The following is a 24,551-nucleotide window of genomic DNA, read 5'->3' as shown; positions in this document are numbered from 1 at the left end:
TATACCGGGCATTCAGACTGCTGCAACATCTTAGCCACTATCCTCCAGGTAATCCAGCCTGCCTTCCTGATCAGTGAGCTTTCAAGGGAAGCTAAGATTTGGGAGTGTGAAGCCAGAGCATGAGAGGAGCCATAGTGGAAACCTCTATAGGGAAGACCCTTTCTAGCTATCCTGGCTCCCTGTTACCCTTGAACCTGTTTCAGCTTCCCATTTCAGCAGGCTGTAGAGGCAGGCAGGACCCAACCTGGGGCTGGCTGAACAGAAAAGGTCTCTCTTACCTGGTAGAGCCCATGGTCCAACAGGACCACCTCAGCCTTCCCTGTGTCAGGACACTTTCGCACCAGCACATTGCCTGGGTGCGGGTCACAGTGCACAAAGCCATTGACAAAGATCATCTCACTGTAGATCTTGCCCAGGTGGCGTGAGACCTGAAAGGCAAGGGAGGCGTGTGTGATGACCTATTCAAAGACTTGGGCTTTAGTTCTTCCATCTGGGCACTGCCCAGAAGGAAGGTAGGAAGGGCCAATGGGCAGCCTGAGATGTGCAGAGCTCACTGGAGCTCCATTTTCTGCTTTCTCTTTTTGACAGAGGGGCTATTTTTGCTCAGGGGCTATTCGTGGCACAGCACTCAGGGGACTTCGTGGTGTTGGGGAATGAATCAGGGGGTTCTGCATGCAAAGTAGGTGCTCCAGCCCTTTGAACCATCTCAATCCTCCAACTCAGTTTCTAGGGGAATGTGTTTTTTTGTTTTTGTTTTTGTTTGGGGAGGGGGGGATAACTGCACCTGGCAGTGCTCAGAGGTCACTCCTGGCAGTGTGCAGGGTTGCGGTGCCGGGGACTAAACCAGAGCTATTCACATGCAAGGCAAATGCTTTAACTGATCCTCTAACACAATACTTGTTTTTTGCTCTCTATTTTCAGGCCACACCTGGCGATGCCCAGGGGTTACTCCTGGCTCTGCATTCAATGCTCAAGGGATCATATGAAATGTCAGGGATCATATGAAATGTCAGGGATGAAACCCTGGTCAGGTGATGTGAAGATAAATCCAACCTGCTGTACTATCTCCTGGCCCCTTTAACCCAATTCTTAACCTGAGCTGCAGATAGGAGTTATTTAGAGCTCAGGTGTGGCAAGACCCAGGAACTTGAAGGCAGTTTTATTCTGGCACATGAGGCCAAACCACCTCAGCTCCCAGTGGTCCCCAACCCAACTCATCCCACCCCTCTTCCCCCATTTCTCCCTTCCCTGTTTCTCTTATTGCTCTTTCTTAGTTTTTTATTCTGTAAAGCAGGCAATGAGAAGAAAAGCAGAGGTGGCAATGGGAGCCATTCTGCCTGCTCCTTCTCCAAAGAATAAGGCTGATGGACAGGTGACCTGTCCCTTCATCCAAGGATGACCCCTGCAGCTCCAGGCCAGTCCCAAGGAGACACAGAACTTCAGTCCCTTCTCCTGTCCCTGCAGGCCACTGTTCTGACTCCCCACCCCACCCGCCAGGGTCTGGTGCTAATCTGATTTATGGTGTCTGCACAGAAGAGATGACACTGGAGAGACTATTTCAATCACCCCATCAGGGAGCCTCACCCCTCAAGGCAGCAGTCTTATCTCTCTCTTGTTTATTAAAGTTGAAAATCCTCTGCCCAACTAGGGAGAAACTGCTGAAAAGCAGCCCTGGGGCAGCTAAAAGGAGGTTCATGCAGAACTGACACCCCAGAACACACCCTGCCCTCAGCCTTCCTCCCAGCCTCACTGTACCTGATGGCTGGCCACCAGCTCACACATCTACTAGGAGCATAATTCTGGCCCCTAGAGTGAAAAATGCAGAATTGGGATCTGGAAATAAAGACCTAGTGCTTGAGAAATAGGACAGCAATAAAACACTTGTCTTGCAAGTGACCTACCCATCTGGGTTTAGTGCCCGACACCCTATATAAACCCCAACCAGGAATAATCTTTGAGCTAGCATCAAGAGTCAGTCCTGAGCACCTCCAGATGTGGACCCCAAAACAAAGAGACTCATCTCCTTTCCTTGAACTGGGGAGACAATACATAGGAGTAAGGTGTTGGCCTTACATGCAGCAGGTCCTGATTCTAATGTCCAGCATCATATATGGTTCCCTAAGCACAAGGCCAGAGAGGGGCCCCTGAGCACTGCTGGGTAAAGCCCCAAATCCCAGACAAAACCAAACTAACCAATTCCATTCTGCATTTCCTATAGAACCAGACCCCATCATGTCCCCATGCAGCCATTCCAGCCAGCTCTCTGCTTTCTTCTTCCCCAATGATCCCTGTTCCTTCCAACCTCAGGACCTTTGCCCAGGACTGTGTTTGCTGGGAGCACACCTGCCATTCCTCTCACCCAGTTCCCTTCTCTATCTCTCCCTGTCCCCATGTAGCATCACCTTTTGGGGTTAGCCTGCACCAGCCTCCCACTCAGGAGCATTTCCAGGGTGCTGGTACACTGTGCATTACTTGAGTAAGAGTTATCTGACCCTTGGCACAAGCTTCCAGGATGTTGGGGACAGTTCTGTCATGTTAATCAGCTGAACAGAAGCTGCCTTGCATGCAGTAACAGTCAATCTGTGTACATGAAACTCCATCTTCAACATACCCAGGACCCTCAGCCCTCCTTGGGGTGTCATAGCTATGGGTAGCACAGGAGACCGTAGTGCAGTGCTGGGGATCAAGCCCAGGTTCTCTCGAGCACAGCACATGCCCCATCCCTGCAGACCCAGCCCCAACCCACTCTCTGTTTAAGTCTAGCAAGAGGCTGATGCCTGACTCAGACACTAACTCACCCCTTCTACTTCCTCTAAACCCCACCCATATCCATCCAGTCACTCATCAATGGCATTATTTCTGTAACCACACTGTGGAATTCCTAACCTTAGCTTTAAAAACTACTGGTTTTGTAGAGGAACCAGGACTTGTGGAGGTTGGCCTGACTGGAGCATCACAGCCAGAAAGAAATGGGGGAAGCATTCAAAGCTGCTATGCTCCACAACTGTCTCCTCTGCCTCATGTCCAATACTACACCTGACTCATATGTGGCCTCTGTGGTCATAAGCAAGCAGCTGATCTTCTCTGTTTCAAAGACATAAACTGATGGTAAGGCTCAAGGGCACTGAAGGGTAAATGAGGGCATCGACAGGGACTTGGAGTTAAATAACTCCTCCCAATAGGCCTGGGAGGTTCCACTGCATCTTACAAAGAGTTAAGGACATAGGGGCCAAACGGTCTGTGAAAAACCTCATTCTCTAACCCTCTTAGCCTGCTCTTTTCCACCTGTCCTGTCATGCAATCTGCTACATGAGTTAGAACCAATGCCCTTGACCTTTCTAGACCTGCAGGCCATCACCAGTGGCTGGTGGCTGGAGAACACTAGTCCCTGACCCTTCTCTGTCCTTGGTCCTACTTTCACACCAGCACCCCACTCTGCCTATTCCCTGGGTGAAACAGTGCTCAGTGTCAGTAGCCCTAGGTCCATTCATCAGACTCAGGCTTAGAAGTCCCAAGTCCCCAGTCACTGTTTCCCATTTCCTTGGAGAGAGTCCCCAGCCCAAGTTATTTCTGGATGAACAAGCAAGTCCCTACCTCAGTGCCACCATGAACCCCATTTTTGAGGGGGTTTGGTGCTTCAGAGCTGGGGGGAAGGGAAAAAGCTCTAAAGACCTGTTTGCCCAGCCAATTGCCTTTAATAAGCAATAATTCATTTTTATTTGTCAAGGACGCTTATCGGGGCCAATCAGGGTCCTTGATCAGCCCAAGATAAGCAGACTGGCCAGACAGAGCTGACGGAATTCCAGCCAGAAGCAGAGAAATGAAGTTTCATTTAGTCTGGGCAGACCTGTCAGGGAAAGATGAATGAGCTCTCGGAAGCTTTCTGAAATATTGCTGATCATTCTGGGCCCCTACTGCTCCCCTAAAAGATGACCCTTCCAGGACCAGGCACTCACTATAGAGGTGTTCTTGCCCACAGAAGAGAATCATTGCCACTAGAGGGGAAAGGCAGAGGTAGTGGTGCTGCCAATTACAGTGCAGACACACCAGCAAAGTCACGAGCATCAACACCCCAACCAGCTGCCCCTGTCTGGGGCAACAGCATTGGGAAGCTCATTAGCTTTAGCTAGATTTCACCCTGACAGACAGATGTAGGAGACAGAGATCGGAGGTAGGACTGGTCTCAACCACCAACTCTAATCTGGGGCCATTTTGGTACTGCCACATAGAGGGAAATGGGCTGGGTGACAAGTCACCCCCATTCTCTGTCTGGGTCTAGGATCCCTATGCTGCTGAGGATCAGTCCTACCCAGTTGACTTTCTTACAGTGCAGCATCATAGAGACTTATACATCAGACAAGTACTGATGTGTGTCTGTGATTATACCTCACACAAGACCCATAAACACGGTCAGTATATGTCTGTGTTGTGGTTGTTTAAAGCACCTGTAGTCCAAGCTTGAGGGGATACTTCTGCTATCGCTGTCAAAGGGGGTTCACAGAGTTAAACGTACAACTCTCACATAAAAACAGAATAAGTAGGCATCAAAGATTGCTGAAATCATTTCAGTAGGAGCAAGGATCAAGAAAGGCCTGACTCCAAAGGGACTTTCCAATGGTGAGATACTGCATATATATAAAATTTAAGCAGAAATTAGAAAATAAAATTCCTATATTAGATTTAAGAAATCACTTTGGGGGCTGGAGAGATAGCATGGAGGTAGGGTGTTTGCCCTCCATGCAGAAAGAAGGTGGTTCGAATCCCGGCATCCCATATGGTCCCCCATGCCTGCCAGGGGTGAATTCTGAGTACAGAATTTGCTCACACACCTGAGCAAAGCCGGGTGTGACACAAAAACAAAAAAATTAAAAAAAATTAAAAAATTAAAAAAACTCACCATTGGGGCCAGTGCAACAGTACAGAGGGAAGGGCGTCCGATCCTCAGCAGCCCATATGGTCCCTCGAGCCCATCCAGGCGTGATCACTGACTACAGAGTCAGAAGTAATCCCTGAGCACTGCCAGGTGTGGCAAAGAAAAAAAAAAACCTGATCCTTGTCCTAAGGGGCAAGTAGGAAATCATAATTCTTGGGGTTAACTTTTCTTCCGGACAAAAATTATTTGCATGTCTGCTGAGTGATATCCACAACTGACGTATGATGTTCCCATGCCAATGGCAAAGTCAAAGGGAAACATGTTCTCCAGACACGGAGCAATCCTCGGGGGACTAGCCCAAGAAATCAGGAATGACTTTGGAAGGACACATCGAATACTCACAGCCTTATTTCTAATTCTGGATCGTTTTTTCTTATTTGTCATCGAGGGGAACTATTATCTGGGGACTTCTGTGCTCAGAAAGCCATAATCAGCCCTCCTTCTCACAGAGGCTTAGAGGATTCCAGAAGAAATAGGAAACAAGCACTAGGCACACCCCTTGCTCTTTCCCTGCTCCCCACTGCTGGAGTTATATACCTCTACCTAAAAATAAATATTCAATGAAGAGCTACTGTGAACACGTGAGAGTAGGTATTTCTCTGAATTCATGACTTTACTTACTCTGTATAAATACTCAAAAGTGGAATTTTGGAATCAAATGGAAGTTTCACTTCAGATGTTTTGGAAAGGGGATTGGCAAATCCAGAGATGCCCAAGGGCTATTCCTGTCTCTGGGCTCAGGAGTGAGCCCTGGTGGTGCCAGGGATCCAAACTAAGGTTACAGCTGCTGCAACCGCATGCATGGATACATGACCAATGCCTTCCGTCCTGTCCTCTCTCTCCCACCTACTTTTCAGTATGTGAGAAGCAGCTTTACTGTTTTCCACAGTGTCTGCTTTAATTTACATCACCAGCAGTGGTACACAAGGGATCCCTTCATGGTGGGCATGCTTGCCACGTCATCTCCTGTCTTCTTGAACACAGCCATCCTCCAGCCCTGTAGAAAGTCTCCACATGGTTCTGATAGGCAGGGCCTGTGAGCAGGTACTAGAAGGTACAATTAGAAGTCTTCCTTGGGGTGCCGGAGAGAGAGCATGGAGGTAAGGTGTTTGCCTTTCCTGCAGAAGGATGGTGGTTTGAATCCCGGCATCCCATATGGTCTCCCGAGCCTGCCAGGAGCGATTTCTGAGCATAGAGCCAGGAGTAACCCCTGAGCACTGCCAGGTGTGACCCAAAAACCAAAAAAATAAATAAAAGAAGTCTTCTTTGGGGATGTATCAGTTCTTCTACAACAGCCCTGTTAGCACTGGCATCTATCTGAAAACAGAAAGTACCAACTTGCTGAGAAAGGTAAGTGTAGGCACCATCCCTGTAGACAGGGACTTACGAGCATCGAGTATGGTGCACAGAGCAAGCTTGGAGACAGGAAGCAGAGGTTCACCTGACCAGGTGACCGGGCCTGGCTTCCAGCATACAGATATCCACAGTTGGCCAACTTATCTCTGCTTCTAGAAACTCTACTGGGTGCAGAGATTTCCCTTCTATTGATAAAATGAAAAAATATTCTCCAAGGACTGTGATTTAATGACACTCAGGAAAGTCACTATGTAGTGCTTCCTAGACTGGCCAATGACAGTCCCATGCACCATCCCAGGTGGATACCAGCCATTCCTGCGAGCAAGTTCAGCAGTCATTCAAGTCCTCGATGCTACCCCAGCAGGGAAGGGAAGGCAGAACCAGCCAAATAACAAAATGCTGAGGGAAGAATTAATTTAGTAAATAATAGTTAAATCGAGGAGTTATTTTTGGATTTTTCTCAAAACTTGAATTGGCTGAAAGTACTTTAATTATTCTATAATTGCCTGGATTAATTTATTCCTGTCCCTAAGGGAAAGCCGATTTATGCTCTGGTGGGGTGGGGTGTGCAATGCGGAGGCAAGGCTGAGGTCTGGCAGGCACAGGAAGTGGGTGTGGCCAGTTATGAATAATCAAGTACATGGCCCCCAGAAGAAGGATAGGCTGGGAATTCACATTCTCTTCAGTCAGAAGGCAATTCCTGTCCAGAATTCAAGAGGCAGAGCAACAGGCTTAAAGGCAGACAGACACACACCTACTGTGTGGGATACTCACACACCCTCATACTAGGATCCAAGTGAAAGATTAAGCCAGTGAGAGGCCAAATCTGGGCAACAGGAAGGAGCCAGAGCTGAGTTGAAGGCCTGAGCACAAAGGAAGGTGGAAGAGTCCCAGGGCCCAACTAATTCCAGGTAAGGGCGGGCTTAATAATTCCCAGGTAAGGGGCCAGCGAGGTGGCGCTAGAGGTAAGGTGTCTACCTTGCAAGCGCTAGCCAAGGAAGGATTGCTGTGGTTCGATCACCTGGCATCCCATATGGTTCCCCCCAAGCCAGGGACAATTTCTGAGTGCTTAGCCAGGAGTAATCCCTTAGCATCAAACGGGTGTGGCCCGAAAATAAAATTAAAAAAAATTCCAAGGTAAGAGCCCTGGCTCTGGGGCTCCTGCACCCTTGCAGAAAGCATCTGCAGGTTCTTTAAGCTAAAACTACTCATGTACAGCCTCATCCCAGACAAAGGGCGAAGGGTTTGCTAAATGACAGCACAACAGGTAGGGCATTTGCCTTGCATGAGGCTGCCCCAGTCTCATTCCCGGCATCCCATATGGTTCCCCAAGCCTGCCAGGAGTCATTTCTAAGTACAGAGTCAGAAGTAACCCTTGAGTGCTGCCAGGTGCGGCCCCAAAACCAAAAAGAATAAAAAAGGGCTTCAGGGACTGGAAAGATAGCACAGCAATCGGGTGTTTCCCTTGCACGTGGCCGACCCGGGACGGAACCCGGCTAGATTTCCAGCATCCCATATGGTCCCCCAAGCCTGCCAGGAGCGATTTCTAAGCGTAGAGCCAGGAACAACCCTGGGTGTCACCAGGTGTGGCCCCAAAACCAAAACCAAAACAAAACCAAAAAAAAAAAAGGGCAACAGTCCCCACTGATCATAATGGGTCCCAGAGGCCAAGTTGCAGGAGACACATGAAGAGGAGGAAAGGCTGTGGTCATTCTTCACAGGGTGTTCCATCTGCCCACAGTGCCTGCCACCATCCTCCACTTCCCTGAAAAGGACCAACTTTGTCACCTTTCTCTTAGCTAATTTCACACAAATTCAATTGAGCCTCAGCACAGGCAGGGTCTGAAACACACACTTGCTGGAATCCAATTAACCTTCGAGAAAGGTCCTGAGTCAAAGGGAATCATGAGCCTTGCAAGGCGCTGTCCGGCAGCACACACCATGAGACCTTTCCCGCTAATGAAATCAATGGCCGTCATTGTCGCCAGCTCAGAAAGTGACTGGCAAACACAATCACCAAGGCGGCCCTCAGTGCTGTCTGTGTCTGGATCCCAGACAGCTGAACTAGAGCCGCAAGGACTGCCCGGCCCTGACTGAGCCGAGGGTAGGAGTGTCTCCTGCTGCAGGGTGTTGGGCAGGCAGCAGATGGCTCTTGAACATCATGGAGGTCCAAGCTACCTGCATATGCACATTCATTTCTTCACTGAGGTCTGTGACTTGCACATTGGCTGGAAGAGACCTCATAGGCTGCATAGCAAACACTCTCCCTGCTCTATTCCCAGAATTGCAGATAGGCAGTGAAAACACTGCAGAGCTTCAGTCCCTGACTCACTGTCCAGTCTGGAGTCTCCACAAAAGTGTTTAATGACGTAACAGCAGAAATTTGAAAGGTTTCCTGTGCATGCTAAACCTGCAAACCAGGAGGATAAAGGCACTAAAAAATTCAAACAGGGGGGCCAGAGCAATAGCACAGCGGTAGGGCATTTGCCTTGCACACAGCCAACCCAGGACAAATATGGGTTCAATCCCTAGCATCCCATATGATCCACTGAGCCAGGAGTGATTTCTGAGCACAGAGTCAGGAGTAACCCCTGAGCACCACCAGGTGTGGCCCAAAAATAAAACAACAACAAAAAGAATTCAAACAGGGATGGAGAAACAGCAGAGAGGGCATTTGGCTTGCACAAGTCCACCTGAGTTCAATCCCTGGTACCATGTATGGTCCCCAGAATCAAAAATGATCCCTAAATGCAAAGCCAGGTGAGAGCCCTGAGCACTTCGGGGTGTGGTTTGCAAAGAGAAACTAGAAGAAAACTGATTCTGGTCCCCTCAGATCTCCCACATCAAGTAGAGTCACGACTACAAACACGGTGGGGAAAGGGCTGTGAGAGGCTAGATTTGATCCCCCAACACTGCACGGTACATTGAGCATAGAGCCTAAACTAGCCCCTAATCACTGATGGGTGTGTGACCCTAAAACAAACAAACAAATAAATGAATATGGCTGAAAAATCACAAATTCACCTCAATCCCATGAAGGGATGAGACCCCATGAAGACCTGGAAGAAAATGAGGTACAGCCCCCCCTCACTGACCAGCTTTCCTTGAGATCAATGGACTGTGAGCCTGGAGACATGAGCCCCACTTTTCCCAGCCCTGTGAACATGAGGGTGGGTGAAATGACCTGATCCCCAGTGTTCTGGGGAGTGACCAGGATTGGGGGTGGCAGAAGGCTGGTTCCAGGTTCTGCAGCGCAGAAGGATTATTTCCCCAGTGCCACATGGAGAAACTGCACATGTCCCCCAACCCCGAATGTCAGAGAGGGTCAGATGGTTACCCTAGACCAGGTGTTTTGGAGACTGGAGGAGTGTCCGGGTTGGGGTGGGGACTCAGCGGGACCCCCACCCATTTGGTAGCACTGTCCAGCCTGTGCCGGCCCTCACCTCATTGATGTCGATCTTGTTCCTCTCCATGTAGTCCCGGTCGTTGACCTGCCCTCCGTCCAAGTACTCCATTAGCAGCACCCGCTTGGTGGAGAGTTCCCAGAAGATACGAGGTACCTGCATGGGAAAGGGGAGATAGGAAACTATTGGGATCAGACAGCAGCATATGTGCGCACATGCACACACACACACACACACACACACACACACACACACACACACATAGGAGAGAGGCCTGCAACCAGGACCCCTCCTGCTTACAGCCAGAGGACAGATCCTATGCTGTATGGTACCTCCCACATACAATGAAGAGGAAAAAAAATTCAGACTTAGGGGATAAATATGCAGAAGAACCACCCCCCCCATGTCAATGCCAGAGGGGGTATGACAGCAACTATTCTTTCTCATCAGACCCTTCCTCAGAACTTTAACTATCTACCCCCCATCTTTAAGCCTGTGCAGTGGGGAGACTGAATGTATGTAGCAAAGGAACAACTGCATTTCTTTAGTAGATGCTATACTTTTCAATCAGGTAGTTGTGGGTTCAGGAAAAACACAATCTCCCACCTGCCTCGCATCAACAAGCCGATGTTCTGGCTTACATGGCATGGAATGGAGGGGGGAGGTCTGCCACAGCATTTAAGAAGGTTTGTTGGATGGTATGTGGGGTGGGGTGCCTGCAGTGCTAAGGCACCATTTGGGGGCTATTCCTGGCTCTGTGCTCAGAAGTAACCGTTGGCGGTATTTGGCGGACCCTATGAGGTATGGTAGGAAGCAAGGTAAGTTACTGAGCCCTTATACTACCATAGGGAAGGCTTGATTGCCATAAGAAAATGGGGTGTTTGTGCACAGTGAGGTTCTTCTTCCTGCTCACATTTTATGCCCTGATTGTGCAAACAAGACATGCAAACAGCACCACAGAGCCACAGGCCCTGATACTATGGAAGCACAGACAGTACTGGGTTTCAAGTCTTTAAAAAGCATTCTGGACAGACCAAGAAATCCCCCAAATCCCTCAAGCATGAAGAACAAACACTCAGGGTCAAACAGGTAAGAGGTTCTGATAAAGGCAGGAGCAAAGCCTCTGGCTGCTGTGTGCATCTCAACCCATGAGCCTTCACTGCCAGGAGGACACAAACACTGGGCTCCCAGCATGCCCCATGGACTTCCTCCCACACAGGCATCAAGGAATTGAATAAGGAATTCCCCAGACCACTCCTCCTCCTGATCCCTAACACTCACATCACTGTAAATTGGTGACCCTCAAGTCAGGAGACCAATTTCCTGTGCCTAGTTTTGTGAACAACCATCCAGTCACACAGTGCCCCTGGCCTGCTTTTCTTCTGACAAAGGTGCCTGCCCAGTCCAGGCTCACAAGAGCACAAAGGAGGAGTACATGATGCCACTGAGCGCTCAGCTTGCGCACTGGACTCCAGCTCTGTGACTCTGCTACTTCACCCACAAGTTCTCGCTGGAACTTTTCAGAAAACATCTGTAATAACAGAATCATATGAATGCACATTTATTAGGGCTGAGCTTGGCGTCCATGTCGGGGAATACACGAGGGCTCAGGTCTTCATTTGTGTCCAGAAATCAAAGCTTGGTGATGGAAACCTGGGCAGACCCCCAGCTCGGCCAGACAGAAGAGCCCCATGAATGAAGAAAACCCAAAGGCTGGAAAGTCCTGAGCTTGTCAATCAGGGTCAGCCTGGGTGACCCCTGTTTCCCAAGGCTCCATCCGAAGCAGCAGTCTGGGTCTGACAATAAAAGGGGCCCCTGAGCCATCAGGGACTGGGATGGGAAACGACAGCAACATGGACCCTGCGAGCTTACAGGGCCTGTCCCAGGCTCAACAGGAGCTACCACAAGATGCAAGATGCTCCTATTCCGCTAGGGGGCGCATGACAAGGGATGCAGGTCAGGTAGCTGGTCCCTGAATCTCCCCACAAACAGGAATATAAAGCAAGTTCCCTTTTCACTAACACCCTGGCCTTTCACCTCAGCCTCCTTGGCTCTGTAGGAAGGAAAAATGAACCAAATGAAAACAATTCATCAAGGTAAAAACCACCACCTGGATGTGACCAGGGTGCCTACTGACCAGAGAGATGGGGACATGCCCAGGGCATACAACCACAGGGAAACTATTCTGCCCACACAACGGGGCAGAATCTGATCCCATGAAGGATAGCACAAGTTCAGGAAGATTCTAGCACCAAGGTGTAAGCTTTCTGGTTTCATCCTGCTGTGATGAGCACCTGCCCTGGACCATCCTTCTGTCAGTGTGCAGGGGAAGCAGGCACCACCTGCTCAGCACCCACCAGCACCGCTCAGCATAGGGGCCAGAATAACCCCCCTCCCCAGTGTCCAGGCCAGCTGCCTCCCAGTGGGACTATGGATAGGAATAACAGCCTATCTGAGTAGCAGTGACACCCCTCCTCATCCTGCATGCAAACAGGGATGATTCACAGTGAAGCAATATCCCAGCCTGAACTCTAGCATGTGTGGGATTTGAGAACTCAACACTCAACACACACAGACTTTGAACAGACAGACCAAGAGCACTGGTGTGGTCTTGCGTGCAGGGTCTCACAGAGGTTCCAACCCACATAGAGCTCTAGGGGAATGTGAGAGTCAAATTGGGGACTCACACAGGCATAAGGAAGGTTGACTAGCCACTTCTGTGCTACAGACAGCTCAGTGCTACTCACTTCTTCCTCATGCACGGTCACAGGGGTGTGTGGATGAATGCAACACCACTGGGGTTAGGCTGCCCATTTGGGACTGCCTCTGCTTCGTCCCAGGAGTCTGGGAGCTGAGAACACCTGTCCCCAGGCCTCATTTTCCCACTGATGATACAGAGCACCTCACTTGTGGAGTTCCAGTAAGGATGGAAAAGTCAACACACCAAGTGCTTGAAAAGCATCTGACTGGAGGGGTAGCACAGCAGGTAAGGGGCTAGCCTTGCAATGCAGTCAGCCCAGGTTTGTTCACAGACCCATTATGGGGTCCCCATAGCACCCCCTGGTGTGTCCCCAACACCAAAAATAAGAATTAACCACCTCTCTGCTACAGACAGCTCAGAGCTACTCAGATCATCAGCATGCATGGTCACAATGGTGTATAGATGAGCCATACCCAGTGATGCTCAGGGCTTGCTACTTCCTGGTTCTGTGCTCAGAGATCACATCCTTGGTCTAGCAGGGAACCATATGGGGACAGGAATAGAATCTGGATGGGGCACATGCAAAGCAAGAGCCCTATTTGTTGTACTCTCACTCTAGTCCCCAAAGGAAAAAAAAATAACTGGTTTTGATTTTGAACCACACCTGGCAGCACTCAGGAATGACTCCTGGCAGCGCTCAGGGGACCATATGGGAGATCAGAGATCAAACCCAGATTGACTGTGTGCAAAGAAAGCACTTTAAGTTGTTTTTATGAAACAAAAAGTGTCTAACATAGTGGAAGCCTATATAAAAATGGCATTGCAAATGCCAACCCTGCAGCCAGGGTGTTTCAGAGACATGACATTTGCTCTTTTTTCTCCCCCAGATGCCAGATGCGCCTCCAGAGTGATCTGAGCAGGACCAGGGCTGTTACCTGCTCTCCTCCCAGGCAAGATATTTCCCTCATTGAAGACCTGATCTTTAATCATCTTTGAGCTTAAGTGATTCTTGATCTTTGTGCTTCTCCTGAAGCCTGCAGAATCCTTTCCCAGAAAGAGAAACGTAGAAGCCTGATTTCCAGACAATCCCAGGCTCCTTGCTTGGCACTGAAAAACTGGCAATGACCTGCTCGGGGGCACATTTCACCCCAAACCCCTCCCAGCCCCAACCCCTGTGCTTCTGAGGCCCTTTTCCAAGCTGTCCCCTGAGTCACAAACCTCACCATCTCTCCTGTCCCTGCCTGAGCACATACCCACATGCTAAGGCCACACCTACCCAGGCCTGCCCAGGTTTGGGGAAGCCTGTGGGTCAGCTAGCGATTCCTCTCCCTCTTCCAGTCTTCCCAGCATTCATCAGCACCTGTCTTCAGCTCAAAGGCTGAGAGTACAGGACTGAGGTGCTCCAACCACACTGGAAGATGCCTCCTACCCGAGAAGTAAACCCTGTGCTGAGGCCTAATTATGCGAAGATGCTGGAAGGGGGTCCAGTGTGGAGAGACAATCCATCTCCAGTTTTAAGAGCTCAACTGGGTCCGTGGCGCAAAATTCACTTCCCGCATGGTCTGTGTTTGGGAAAAATTACTTACTCGGGAGCTCGAATTCCACCATTGTCTGGGGAATGGTGAACGGGCTTTCAAGCTGCGGGTCAAACCATTACATTAATTATTTACCCATTTGGCATTCTCATTTCAAAAACATGTCTTGTTATTATTATCATTACATGTCTTGGTCTAGCAGATGCTAGCTGGCCCCAGCCAGGGGACTATTCTGCTGTTGCCATGGGAACGAATAGTGGAGGAATTGGTTCTGTCTGTCTGGCATGGAGCTCTGGCTCCGAGAAGCACCCCATGCCCAGGAAGAGGCAGCGAAACATTCGCAGATCGGTGCCAGGTGTCACGGAAAGTCTGGGTGCCAGAACCAGGGTGCTCACAGAAGGTATCAGGGGGAACAGACGATGACTTTTGCATTAAGCATCTTTAGAGGGAACCTGACCCCAACAGCAAGTAAATGAAATGAGCAACAGCAAGTGGATGAAATAAAAGTAAAGATAAATAATTGGGACTATATTAAATGGCAAAGCTTTAGTACAGCAAAAGAAAATACCTAAAATAAAAGGAAAGGACAGCTGATTGAAGTAAATGATTGCACACCATAGATCCCAGAGAAGTAGTTAACAGCCAGGGTACATAAAGAACTCATACAACTTGATAAGAAAACATACCACTCATCAAAAATGGGGGTGTGAAGCAAGAGAATAGTAAATAGGTTGTTTGCTTTGAACTCAGCCAACCTGGGTTCAATCCCTGGCATCCCTTGATATAGTCCCTTGAGCCCACCAGGAGTGATTTGAGTTCAGAGCCAGAAGTAACCCCTGAGCACCACCAGGTATGGCCCCAAAACCAAAACCAAACCAAACAGAAACAAATTTAAAAAAATAGGTGGGGACAGACTTGAATGAAAACTTCTCCAAAGAGGACCTACAGATGGTTGATAGCCATATAGAAAGAGGCTCATTGCCACTAATTTTCAGGAAAATACACGAGGACCACAATGAGCTCTCACATCTGGGAGAATGGTTTAAATGGTTTACATCCCTACCCGGCATAATAAGTGTCAGAGAAAAGGCAACCTGTGCAGGTTTAGTTTATTTGGGCTTTTTTTCTTTTTTTTAATGTAAACTGGTGCGACCATTGTGGAACATAAACTGGAGGAAATGCCCCCAGATACAGAGGAATGATGGGGGAAATGAGATATGCAGATGGAAGTGTATCCCAGGTGGCATCACATTAAGGTAAGTATCATCAGCTGTCTGAGAGAACCACAGTTTCACAGGACTGGTAGTCTAAGGCTGGGCAGTGAGCAGAACAGCTCTTCTCTATGGGTTTACACACTAGCTGTCTGTCCAGTCACATCTACAATGCAGCCAAGGAAAGGCCAGCAGAGCAAATAGGGCCCATTGGGGCAGGCCTGACTCCCAACTCATTATTAGAGCAAAACTGCACAAGCAACTACAACTCAGCTTCCACCCCAATCAATGGGCCAAGCCAAGACACCCCCCAAGGGTAGCTGCAGCTGGACTTGCTCCCATGAGAATCAGTGAGCTTTAAGGTTCTCAGTGGGCCAGTGCAGACTCACCACCAGTCAGTCACTCCATCTCTGTTACACAGAAGCAAGAAACTTCCTCTCTTGTGGCGTCTCTATAAGACACTTTAGACCAGAGGGTAATGAATACAGGAGCTGATTCTGTCTGTCTGGTTCTGTCTGACTCTCTGTCTGGTTCTGTCTGTCCTGTCTGTCTTTCCATCCAACAGATTAGATGCTTTTTCTGGGAGGATTCCATGACTGCTGAAGCTAGTACAGGACCCCTTTGAGTTCTGTGACCTCCCTCCAAGTCTTGTGAATGAAGAGAGGAAGCTGACCTCCAAGAGTAGCAAGTCAAGCTCTCCATATAGTTATCAGGGAGGCCCAAGTCCTATACCAGGTACTTCTGACCAAATAGGCCCAAAGGAACTGAGAGCAAACTTTGGTGGAAGAACAGGCTTGGGCATGTCCTTCTCTGGTTCCAGTCCCTGTATTTCTAGGGATGCAGGAGAATTCTCCAAGCTCAGCTTCAATACCAACTCCTCAACAGAGCTATCCTGTTGCAGGAGGTACCTGTTCCCACTTTTGCAGACAGCTGCAATACAGGGCCATGTGTGCTGTAGTTGGCTGGATTTCTCAGACACTCAACACATGTGACTCCAGACTGCCATGCTGTTTTCTTGATCTGGGAAATCACAACTGTTGTGTTACTGATCCTACCCTAATCAATTATTGTATCCCACCTAGGGTGTGACCCGGTGATAGTATATTAGATTATTCCTTACTTGGTATTCTGCTTTTTTTTTTTTTTTTTTTTTTGCTTTTTTTTTTTTTTAATCACATCCAGTGATGCTCAGGGGCTATTCCTAGCTTTGCTCAGGACACCTTCCTGGCATGCTCAGGGGGCCATGTGGGATGCCGGTGACCAAACTCAGGTCGAGTACATGCAAGGCAAGTGCCCTATCCACTGTTCTATAGCTCCGGCCCCTTGTATTCTGCTTTTAAGATGGAGTGCAGCTCAGTAGAAGACCAAAGAATGAGCCCCAGCCTTCCTCAGAACCTTGCTTTTATTGACAAGAATCAGGCACCACCCCTAGGGTGGGAGCAGAATACCAAGTAAGGAATAATCCAATATACTAACACCAGGTCACACCCTAGGGTGGGGTACAATAATTGATTAAGGTAGGATCAGTAACACAACAACAACCAGTGGTACTCAGGTGTTACTCCCGGAAGTGATGTCCCAAATATCCCTGTCTCAGTTGATACCTTTGTGGCATTCTCAGAAAGGCAGGGGAGGGGGGCAGATTCCCCTTTCTGCATGAACTACAGCAGCCCAAATCTATCTTCCACAGAAACAGTCCAGTTCCATGAATATAATAAAATAACATGAGCAGCTAAATGCTCTCAAGTGAGATAGGATTACAGAGTTGAAAACTCTGGGTTTTCTTTTAGAATGAGACTAAGCTGAGACACACACAAACATACATACATACATACATACATACATACATACATACATACACACACACACACACATAGTCACCCTGCCTATTGGAAAACCCAGCAGTCCCTGCCCAGCTTGACCATCTTCTCAGCAGAAAAATGACCCAGTTCCTCCACCAAGTTCTAAAACAAAATAATGGCTCTTGATACTTTCAGGGAGCTTGGTCCTGGCTGATACCTCTTGTGGCATTATCAGAAAGGGAGTCGGGCCAGACCTTTCCTGGGTGCCAGCTCAGATGGCCAGAAGTGGGTTCAGGTGGGCTCTTAGGGGTTCTCAGGCTTCTCCCCTCCCTCCGTATTCCAGGGGTAGGTGCATGGGGAGGAGGGCGGGCAGATATCTGGCTTCCTGTTTCCCCTTTGATTCTGGAGGCCAGCTCTTGCCAGGTATGGGGTTTGGGGAGTCCCCATGCCAGAGGCCTTCTCCCTAGCTTGGGGAGTGCTGGGATACTTGGCAGGCCCCCAACCATCCTCCTTTTTCTCCCCTGGACTCCAGGCCTTCCCTGGGCACTGGTCCAGGTGGACTCTATAGGGGTCATCAGGCTTTCCCCCTACCTCTCCCTACACTAATGGGAATGCGCTTTGGGAGGAGAGCGGGCCGCTCTAGCACTGGTTTATGTTGGGACAATCACTGAAAATTTTTTCTCCTTGGTCTCCTACTGATAGTATTGTATGCATATAGTTTATATATGCATAATATCCATCTTGTATTGTGACCTTGATACTACCCTACAAAACTCATTTCTAATCTTTTACTGCCTCAGTCCCAACCCTTATCCCCCCCCCCTCATCTACCCATGTAGGTGCAGCCATGACATGAAGCTCACCACATAGAGTGATGAGTGCAGTTAGAGAAATAACTACACTGAACACAATCATAACAATGTGAATGAATGAGGGAAATAGAAAGCCTGTCTCGTGTACAGGTGTGGGTAAGGTGGGGAGGAGGGAGATCTGGGAAATTGGTGGTGGGAATCTTGCACTGGTGAAGGGGGGTGTTCTTTACATGACTGTAATCATACAACTACAATCATATTTGTAATCATAGTGTTTAAATAAAGATAATTTAAAAAAAGGGAGTCATGGATGAAGAGATTCTCCTTTCTGCATGAACTACAGAAGCCCAAGGCCACCCTGTACACTCTCCAACAAAAACAGCTGGGCCCTTCCACTTAACCTTATCAAACTTCCAAGCTACCAAATTTGTTTTATAAATCTATAAATCCTGGACCCTGCAACAGCATGCAGCTGCATGCCACTGCAATATTTTATAGCAGTATTGGCCTAGAAGTATCAGAGGAAATCTGAATGGACAGTCATATAATAATCTATCAAGTTCAGTGGGCCTAAACAGTAGCACAGAAGGCGCAACTAGCACCAACTATTGCCCAGTAAATCCTTAGACACTGACGTTAGTATCACCACAGTGAGGTATAACATCATTTCAAATAGACTTCTGTTGATCTAAGTTTTGATAATTCTCTTTATATTTGTGTTGCAATAAGCAATATGAAGTAAATTTGTTTGTGATTACATGAAGGCAGGCTAGGGTGGCGGATGAGGAATTGGGGACAATGGTGAAGGAAAGGTCACACTAATGGTAAGACTAATGTTTGCACATTTAATTCCTGAAACAACTGTACTAAGAACAACTTGGTAAATCAAAATGTTAAAATAAAAATTATAAGAAATAAAATTGAGGGCCTGGAGAGATAGCACAGTGGCGTTTGCCTTGCAAGCAGCCGATCCAGGACCAAAGGTGGTTGGTTCGAATCCCGATGTCCCATATGGTCCCCCGTGCCTGCCAGGAGCTATTTCTGAGCAGACAGCTAGGAGTAACCCCTAAGCATCGCTGGGTGTGGCCCAAAAACCAAAAAAGTAAAAATAAAAATAAAAAATAAAAAAAAGAAATAAAATTGAAGTTCATGGGATGCAAGGCAAATGCACTTAACCTCAATGCTATCTCTCTGCAGATGTTGAGTATTGGGATACCCAAAAGTCCTGTGGTATCTACTATGCACATGGTGATGATTTCTCAGACACATGTTAGATCACAGCAGAACTAACTGCACATTCAATGAGCTAAAAAAGAGTGGGAGGAGCCATGACAGAGGACAAACTTGTGAGCTGTCAATGTCGGCATCTCAGCTTCCTGGAGGCAGAGACCTTGGCATGCAGCCCTTGGGGAATGTTCAGTGTCCAGATCATTCAATAAACCTCTGTTCAGTTGACTGTCAGGCCAACAGTCACATTCAGCATTTCTTTGTAACATTGCACTGACAAGTTATGCGACCTCAGAAAGCTAATCCATGGGGATGGAGAGATAGCATAGAGGTAGGGCATTTGCTTTGCATGCAGAAGGACGGTAGTTTGAACCCCAGCATCCTATCTGGTCCCCTGAGCCTGCCAGGAGCAATTTCTGAGTGTAGAGCCAGGAGTAACCCCAAATGTGACCCCCCCCAAAAAAAAAGATAATCCAGTAAAACACTGCCACACAGGTGCTGAAGGGTAAACTCAGGGCTCCAAGCATGCCACACACTCCTGCACAGGGGAACCCAGCATCCTGCCATGCTTACCTTTAAGAAGTCAAAGTGCTTTAGCATTTGGGCTACTTTCTCGGCATTCCGCCCCTCATTGAGGAAGTCCAGCTCCAAAGGCAGATTCTTCTTGGCTTCATCCACCAGCCACATGAACTCAAAATCTGGAAATAGCTGCTTCACAGCCAGAACAAGCATCTGCAACCCACCAAGCACACCATCAGTCAGCTCATGGTACCCCAGCAGGCCAGTAGTACACTCCCTGCTCTCCTACCAGGGAATGGACTTGGAGAGCACCCCCCCCCCCAATCTCCTCTGAGGTTTGGCTGGGTAGAAAACTGCTCACAATGCATATCTCCATAGTAGAATACAGGGGTAATAAAAAGCCCCTCACTAGCTGCAGCAGTAACAGTGATACCTTAGCTGACCTGCAGGTCCAGCAGTAGGCTGAGCTTCCCAGCTGGTCCTCGGAAGGCACCAATCCCTTCCGGGTCATTTTGTGATAACATGAATAGGAAAATGATAAATCACCCTAAGAGGGTTGGGTCTGTGGGTATCCACCCACAACCCACCAATGTACAGGTGTAGTCTGCTAACATGCATCAACTGTCCACACAGGGCAAGTATAGGTGTGTGTGTAGTCAACAAGAACACCACACTCCAAGCTGGTCCCCGCCCACATTGTGTCCTCAACTGAAGGGACAGACTCGAGGGCAGGGTCCTTACCTGGAAGGTGAGGGCTAAGAAGAAAATTAATGAGCACAGACCAGGTAAGTTTAATGGCTTAGGTCATCATTAGAAATATGGCAAAGTTCCTATGAGCACAGACATGCCACAGGTTCTTTGCCATTGCCTATTTCAATCCATCTGTGGCCAGGTGGGTTTCCACTGAAGTTGTTTCTTGTGAAGAGTCAGTTTATAAGGATCTGCTTACTAGTTCAGTGAGGACTTAGAACCCCCAAATCCTCATAGCACTCCCCATCTTAGAAAGGAGGAGGTGGGGGCCGGAGAGATAGCATGGAGGTAAGGTGTTTGCCTTTCATGCAGGAGGTCATCGGTTCGAACCCCAGTGTCCCATATGGTCCCCCGTGCCTGCCAGGAGCAATTTCTGAGCCTGGATCTAGAAATAACCCCTGAGCTCTGCTGGGTGTGACCCAAAAAGCACAAAAAAAAAAGAAAGGAGGAGGTGGAGACATTTTTTGTGAGGTCCCTGAATTTACCCAGCAAGGCAGCCCCAAGCTGGAATTCCACTGGGGTCAACCCAGCCCCTAAGCTTAGCTCTGCAGCATCAGACTGAAATTCTACTTGCGCTGCCCCCCACATTTCACTCCACCATCCTGGGTATAGGGTAGAAGCAGGCATGAGGGTGCTGCCTTGCTAATGTCTTCTGGTCACTATTTCTTTTCTTTTTTCTTTTTGGTTTTGGTCCATATCCAACAGTATTCAGGATTTATTCCTGGCTATGCACTCAGGGATCACTCCTGGAGTGACACAAGGGACTAGAGGAGGTCCTAGATATCAAACTTGAATTGGCCATGTTCAAGGCAAATGCCCTCCCCACTGTACTATCTTTCCAGTCCTTCTGGTAACTATTTATTAAAGCTGGTGGCTATTCCCTGAACAGTCACAACACTGATATCATTTCCCACATTTTCTTGTACTTCTGAAATCTTCCATACTGGGAAAATTCTAATGGAGCAAAGCAATGTTTGAGGAGACAGCAGGAGTAAGGCATAAGCATTACCCACCTGCAAAGAAGCTCAGATTTCTGGCAACTGGTGCCACTGTGGATGAAGTGTGCATAAAGACATGATGAGAAGGGGCATTTCAGAGACTTTTCTGGCCTTTCTATCTGTTTAACAGTGTGAGCGCAGACACCTAGAGCTCGGGTGGGAGGTAAAGGCATCAACCTTATATGCAGCTGCTTTAGCCTAACTCTAGTTTTACCTCCAGCATAGCATATAGCTGAGAGTGGCCAATAAGCACTACTGGGTGTAGCCCAACAAACAAAGTTAATAATGGCAGATGTGAGATTCAACATAACTGCAGAGAACAAGAGCCTGTGACAACTGTCACAACACCCTCAGTGGCCCAAGACTCAGGGCTCAGCTCAGAGAAGGGCTCTGGATTGAAGACAAGTTCCCAAGTTCATGGTCAAAGGCTCAGAAGGGTGAGTCAGGGAGATGCTGAGATATAGGTGAAGTCCTGAAGACAGCATCCTGGGAGTGAAACCCAGAAGACAAAGCCCCCATACTCTTAAAAAGTGTTGGTATTAAGTCTATCCAGGGAGACCCTGGCTGACCCTGTGGTCCTCCATAGCATGCATAGTCCCAGTGCTCCAAAAACAGCACCCACTAACTCTGTCAACAGGAGGACAATGTGAGTCCACTGCCACCAAAGACATCCCTCCCATCTATTGCACACTAAACCTGCATAGTAGATACCTCCCAAATATGTCCTGCTATAGGATGGGATCTGAAGTGGGGGTGGGGGACTGTGGGAGTTATTAGGTTTAAATGACTTCAGAGAGATCCAGGGGTATGGTTCAGCAGCAGAGTACTTGTCTTGTATGGCTCTCAATTTATCAAAAAAAATGAAAGTAAAGAAACAAAGGAAAGGAAGGAAGGAAGGAAGGAAGGAAGGAAGGAAGGAAGGAAGGAAGGAAGGAAGGAAGGAAGGAAGGAAGGAAGGAAGGAAGGGAGGGAGGGAGGGAGGGAGGGAGGGAGGGAGGGAAGGAACGAACAAAGGAACCCTGTGTCAGAGAGACAGTACAGTGTGGATAGGGAACCTGCCTTGCACATGACTAACTCAAATTCGATCCCTGGAACTAGCACCAGCACCCCTTATTGGTTCCCCCAAAGTTCCCCCAGAGTTGGGGCAGGAGTGATAGTATAGTGCGTAGGGTTTGCCTTGGATGTGGCTGACCTAGGTTCAATCCCCAACATCCCATATGGTCCCCCAAGCCTGCCAGGAGTGATTTCTGAGTGCAAAGCCAGGAGTACCTCTGAGTACCACTGTGTATGGCCCAAAAGAAAAAAAAAACAGAGCAGGAGTTATTCCTAAGCACAGACAGGGAAAGAGTAAGCCCTGATCACTTCCAAGTGTGCCCCCACAAAATAACAAAAATATATTAATAATATTATAATAATAGTCTGTATTATTATATTTTATTATTATATATTATAGTATAATATAATATATATTTTACATATATTAATATATATCATAAGGACAGGAAAGAAGCCTAAGAACTTCCTATCTGTGCAACAACAGGTCACAGAGAAAGAATGTTATCTTTGACCCAGGAAGAAAATGTCCGTAGGAAAGCAAAAGGTCAGCAACATGATGATGGACCTCCAGCCTCCAGAACTGTGAGGAATAAGTATCTGCTGAGTCAGCCCCCTTTATAGACACACACACACACGCGCATACACACACACACACACACACACACACACACACACACACACACACACGCGCGCGCACACACACACCATCTATGGCACTTGTCTTTCGGGAGCCTTGCTGCTGTACACTCTCTCCAGGACATCTGCATCCTGGCTGCCAGCCCTGCCCTAGGCTGCCCGACCTGTGTTTGCATGCCCTATGCTGCTAGGCATGTCCCATCACAAGAAATAAATCCAAAGCAGGGCCATTAACTACTAGGCATTTACAGCTTTGTTTTCAAACCTTGTGTCCTAGGCAATGTACCAGACACCATCCTGAAAGAATCATCACTCAGGGTTATTATACTCCGTTTCTATCAAAACCCATTTTAATTACCTTTGGCTGCAGTCTCATTTCGTTTAAGTCTTGTCTAGTTTTTCACAGGCTAGGCCTGGGACCTTGTGATAATCAATTTCACTTACATTTTGTTTCTGTTCGTGTTGCATGAAACTGGAAAGGGGAGGTGGCAATTGCCAGGCCTGGGCATGTGGGCCCAGCACCTCTTGGCCCCACCTCTCCCTGTACCCTCAGATGGGCTTCAAGGAAGCAGGACAATTGCCTAGCACACAGAAGTATCTCCCTGGACTGGCCCAAGAATCTAGGGATTTGAGGCACCAACCCACATTCCACTATCTAGGCCCCAAGTTCAACCCCTTTGGGTCTGAATTTTACTAAATGCCAGAGGTTCTCACCAAAGACAGACAAGGAAGGGCCCACAGCGTCCACCAGAAGTGGACAATCACCTCCAGCCATAGAGGCAGCTAAATACCTGGACAATCAGGACTTGTATCAGGGGATTTAGCACCAGGACAAACACTAAACCCTCATCATCAATTGTCTGGTCACCATGACTTGTGAAAATCATAAATGTCCAAACAGCACTGACAGGTGTCTTAAGGATTATTTGACTCCTAATCCATGATATGATGAGTCATTACAGAGACCTAATGTCATTAATCATAAAAGCAAAGAACTTATTGATTGATACTAGCCTTAATAACCAGTTACTAAACTAATCCGTAACTCTAAGCTCTGACTGCACTTGTAAAACCAGTTTCCGCAGCACTAGGGTGGGCAGTTTTGAGTGGTTCCCTTTAACTTCGAGGCTGTGCCCAAGTGGGGTCGTTATCAAATGACACCAACCTGACATTCTGATGCCAGCTATGAAGCAAGGAAATGTACCTCACCTCACCTATAATTCAGGAAGTGTATCAAGCTCTTGAATTTCAAGGGGGTGGGGAGAAGGGCAAGTAAGATTTGCCAGGTCTGAGTCTAAAATGGTTGTGGCTGGGCCGGGAAGTTAGTGCAGCAGTGGGTGAGGTAGGTTTTTGCATGTGCTGGACCCCAGGTTCAATTTCCAGCACCGTGTGACTTCCTGATCATCTTGACTGCAACCCTGAAGACCCCTTAGCACTGCCAGTGTCACCCCAGTGGTCCCTGGCACACCTCAGGCTTTAAGCAGCACATTATCCTCAGTCCCAACCAGCATGTTGGCTGAGAACCACAGAGAGTTGCCTGGGAGCCACTGAGCAAAGCTCAGGAGGCCCTCTGATGTTTTTTGCCAAAACAGTTTTGATGCAGCTGGAGTG

General features: G+C 48.2%; 1 protein-coding gene across 1 annotated transcript in view; it reads right to left on the bottom strand.

The window, feature by feature from the left end:
- ADCK1 (aarF domain containing kinase 1) overlaps positions 1-24,551 on the bottom strand; it is a 115,290-nt gene that overhangs the window by 8,117 nt on the left and 82,622 nt on the right. Inside the window, exons 6-8 of the mRNA XM_049770395.1 lie at positions 19,555-19,713; positions 9,733-9,849; positions 279-428 (exon numbers count right to left, since the gene is read on the bottom strand). Coding sequence (XP_049626352.1) covers positions 279-428; positions 9,733-9,849; positions 19,555-19,713 — 426 coding nt within the window. The remainder of the gene's footprint in view (positions 1-278; positions 429-9,732; positions 9,850-19,554; positions 19,714-24,551) is intronic.

Source organism: Suncus etruscus, chromosome 3, assembly GCF_024139225.1.
Source record: "Suncus etruscus isolate mSunEtr1 chromosome 3, mSunEtr1.pri.cur, whole genome shotgun sequence".
In the NCBI taxonomy this organism is placed as follows: domain Eukaryota; kingdom Metazoa; phylum Chordata; class Mammalia; order Eulipotyphla; family Soricidae; genus Suncus; species Suncus etruscus.
This window is presented reverse-complemented; position numbering and strand designations above follow the sequence as displayed.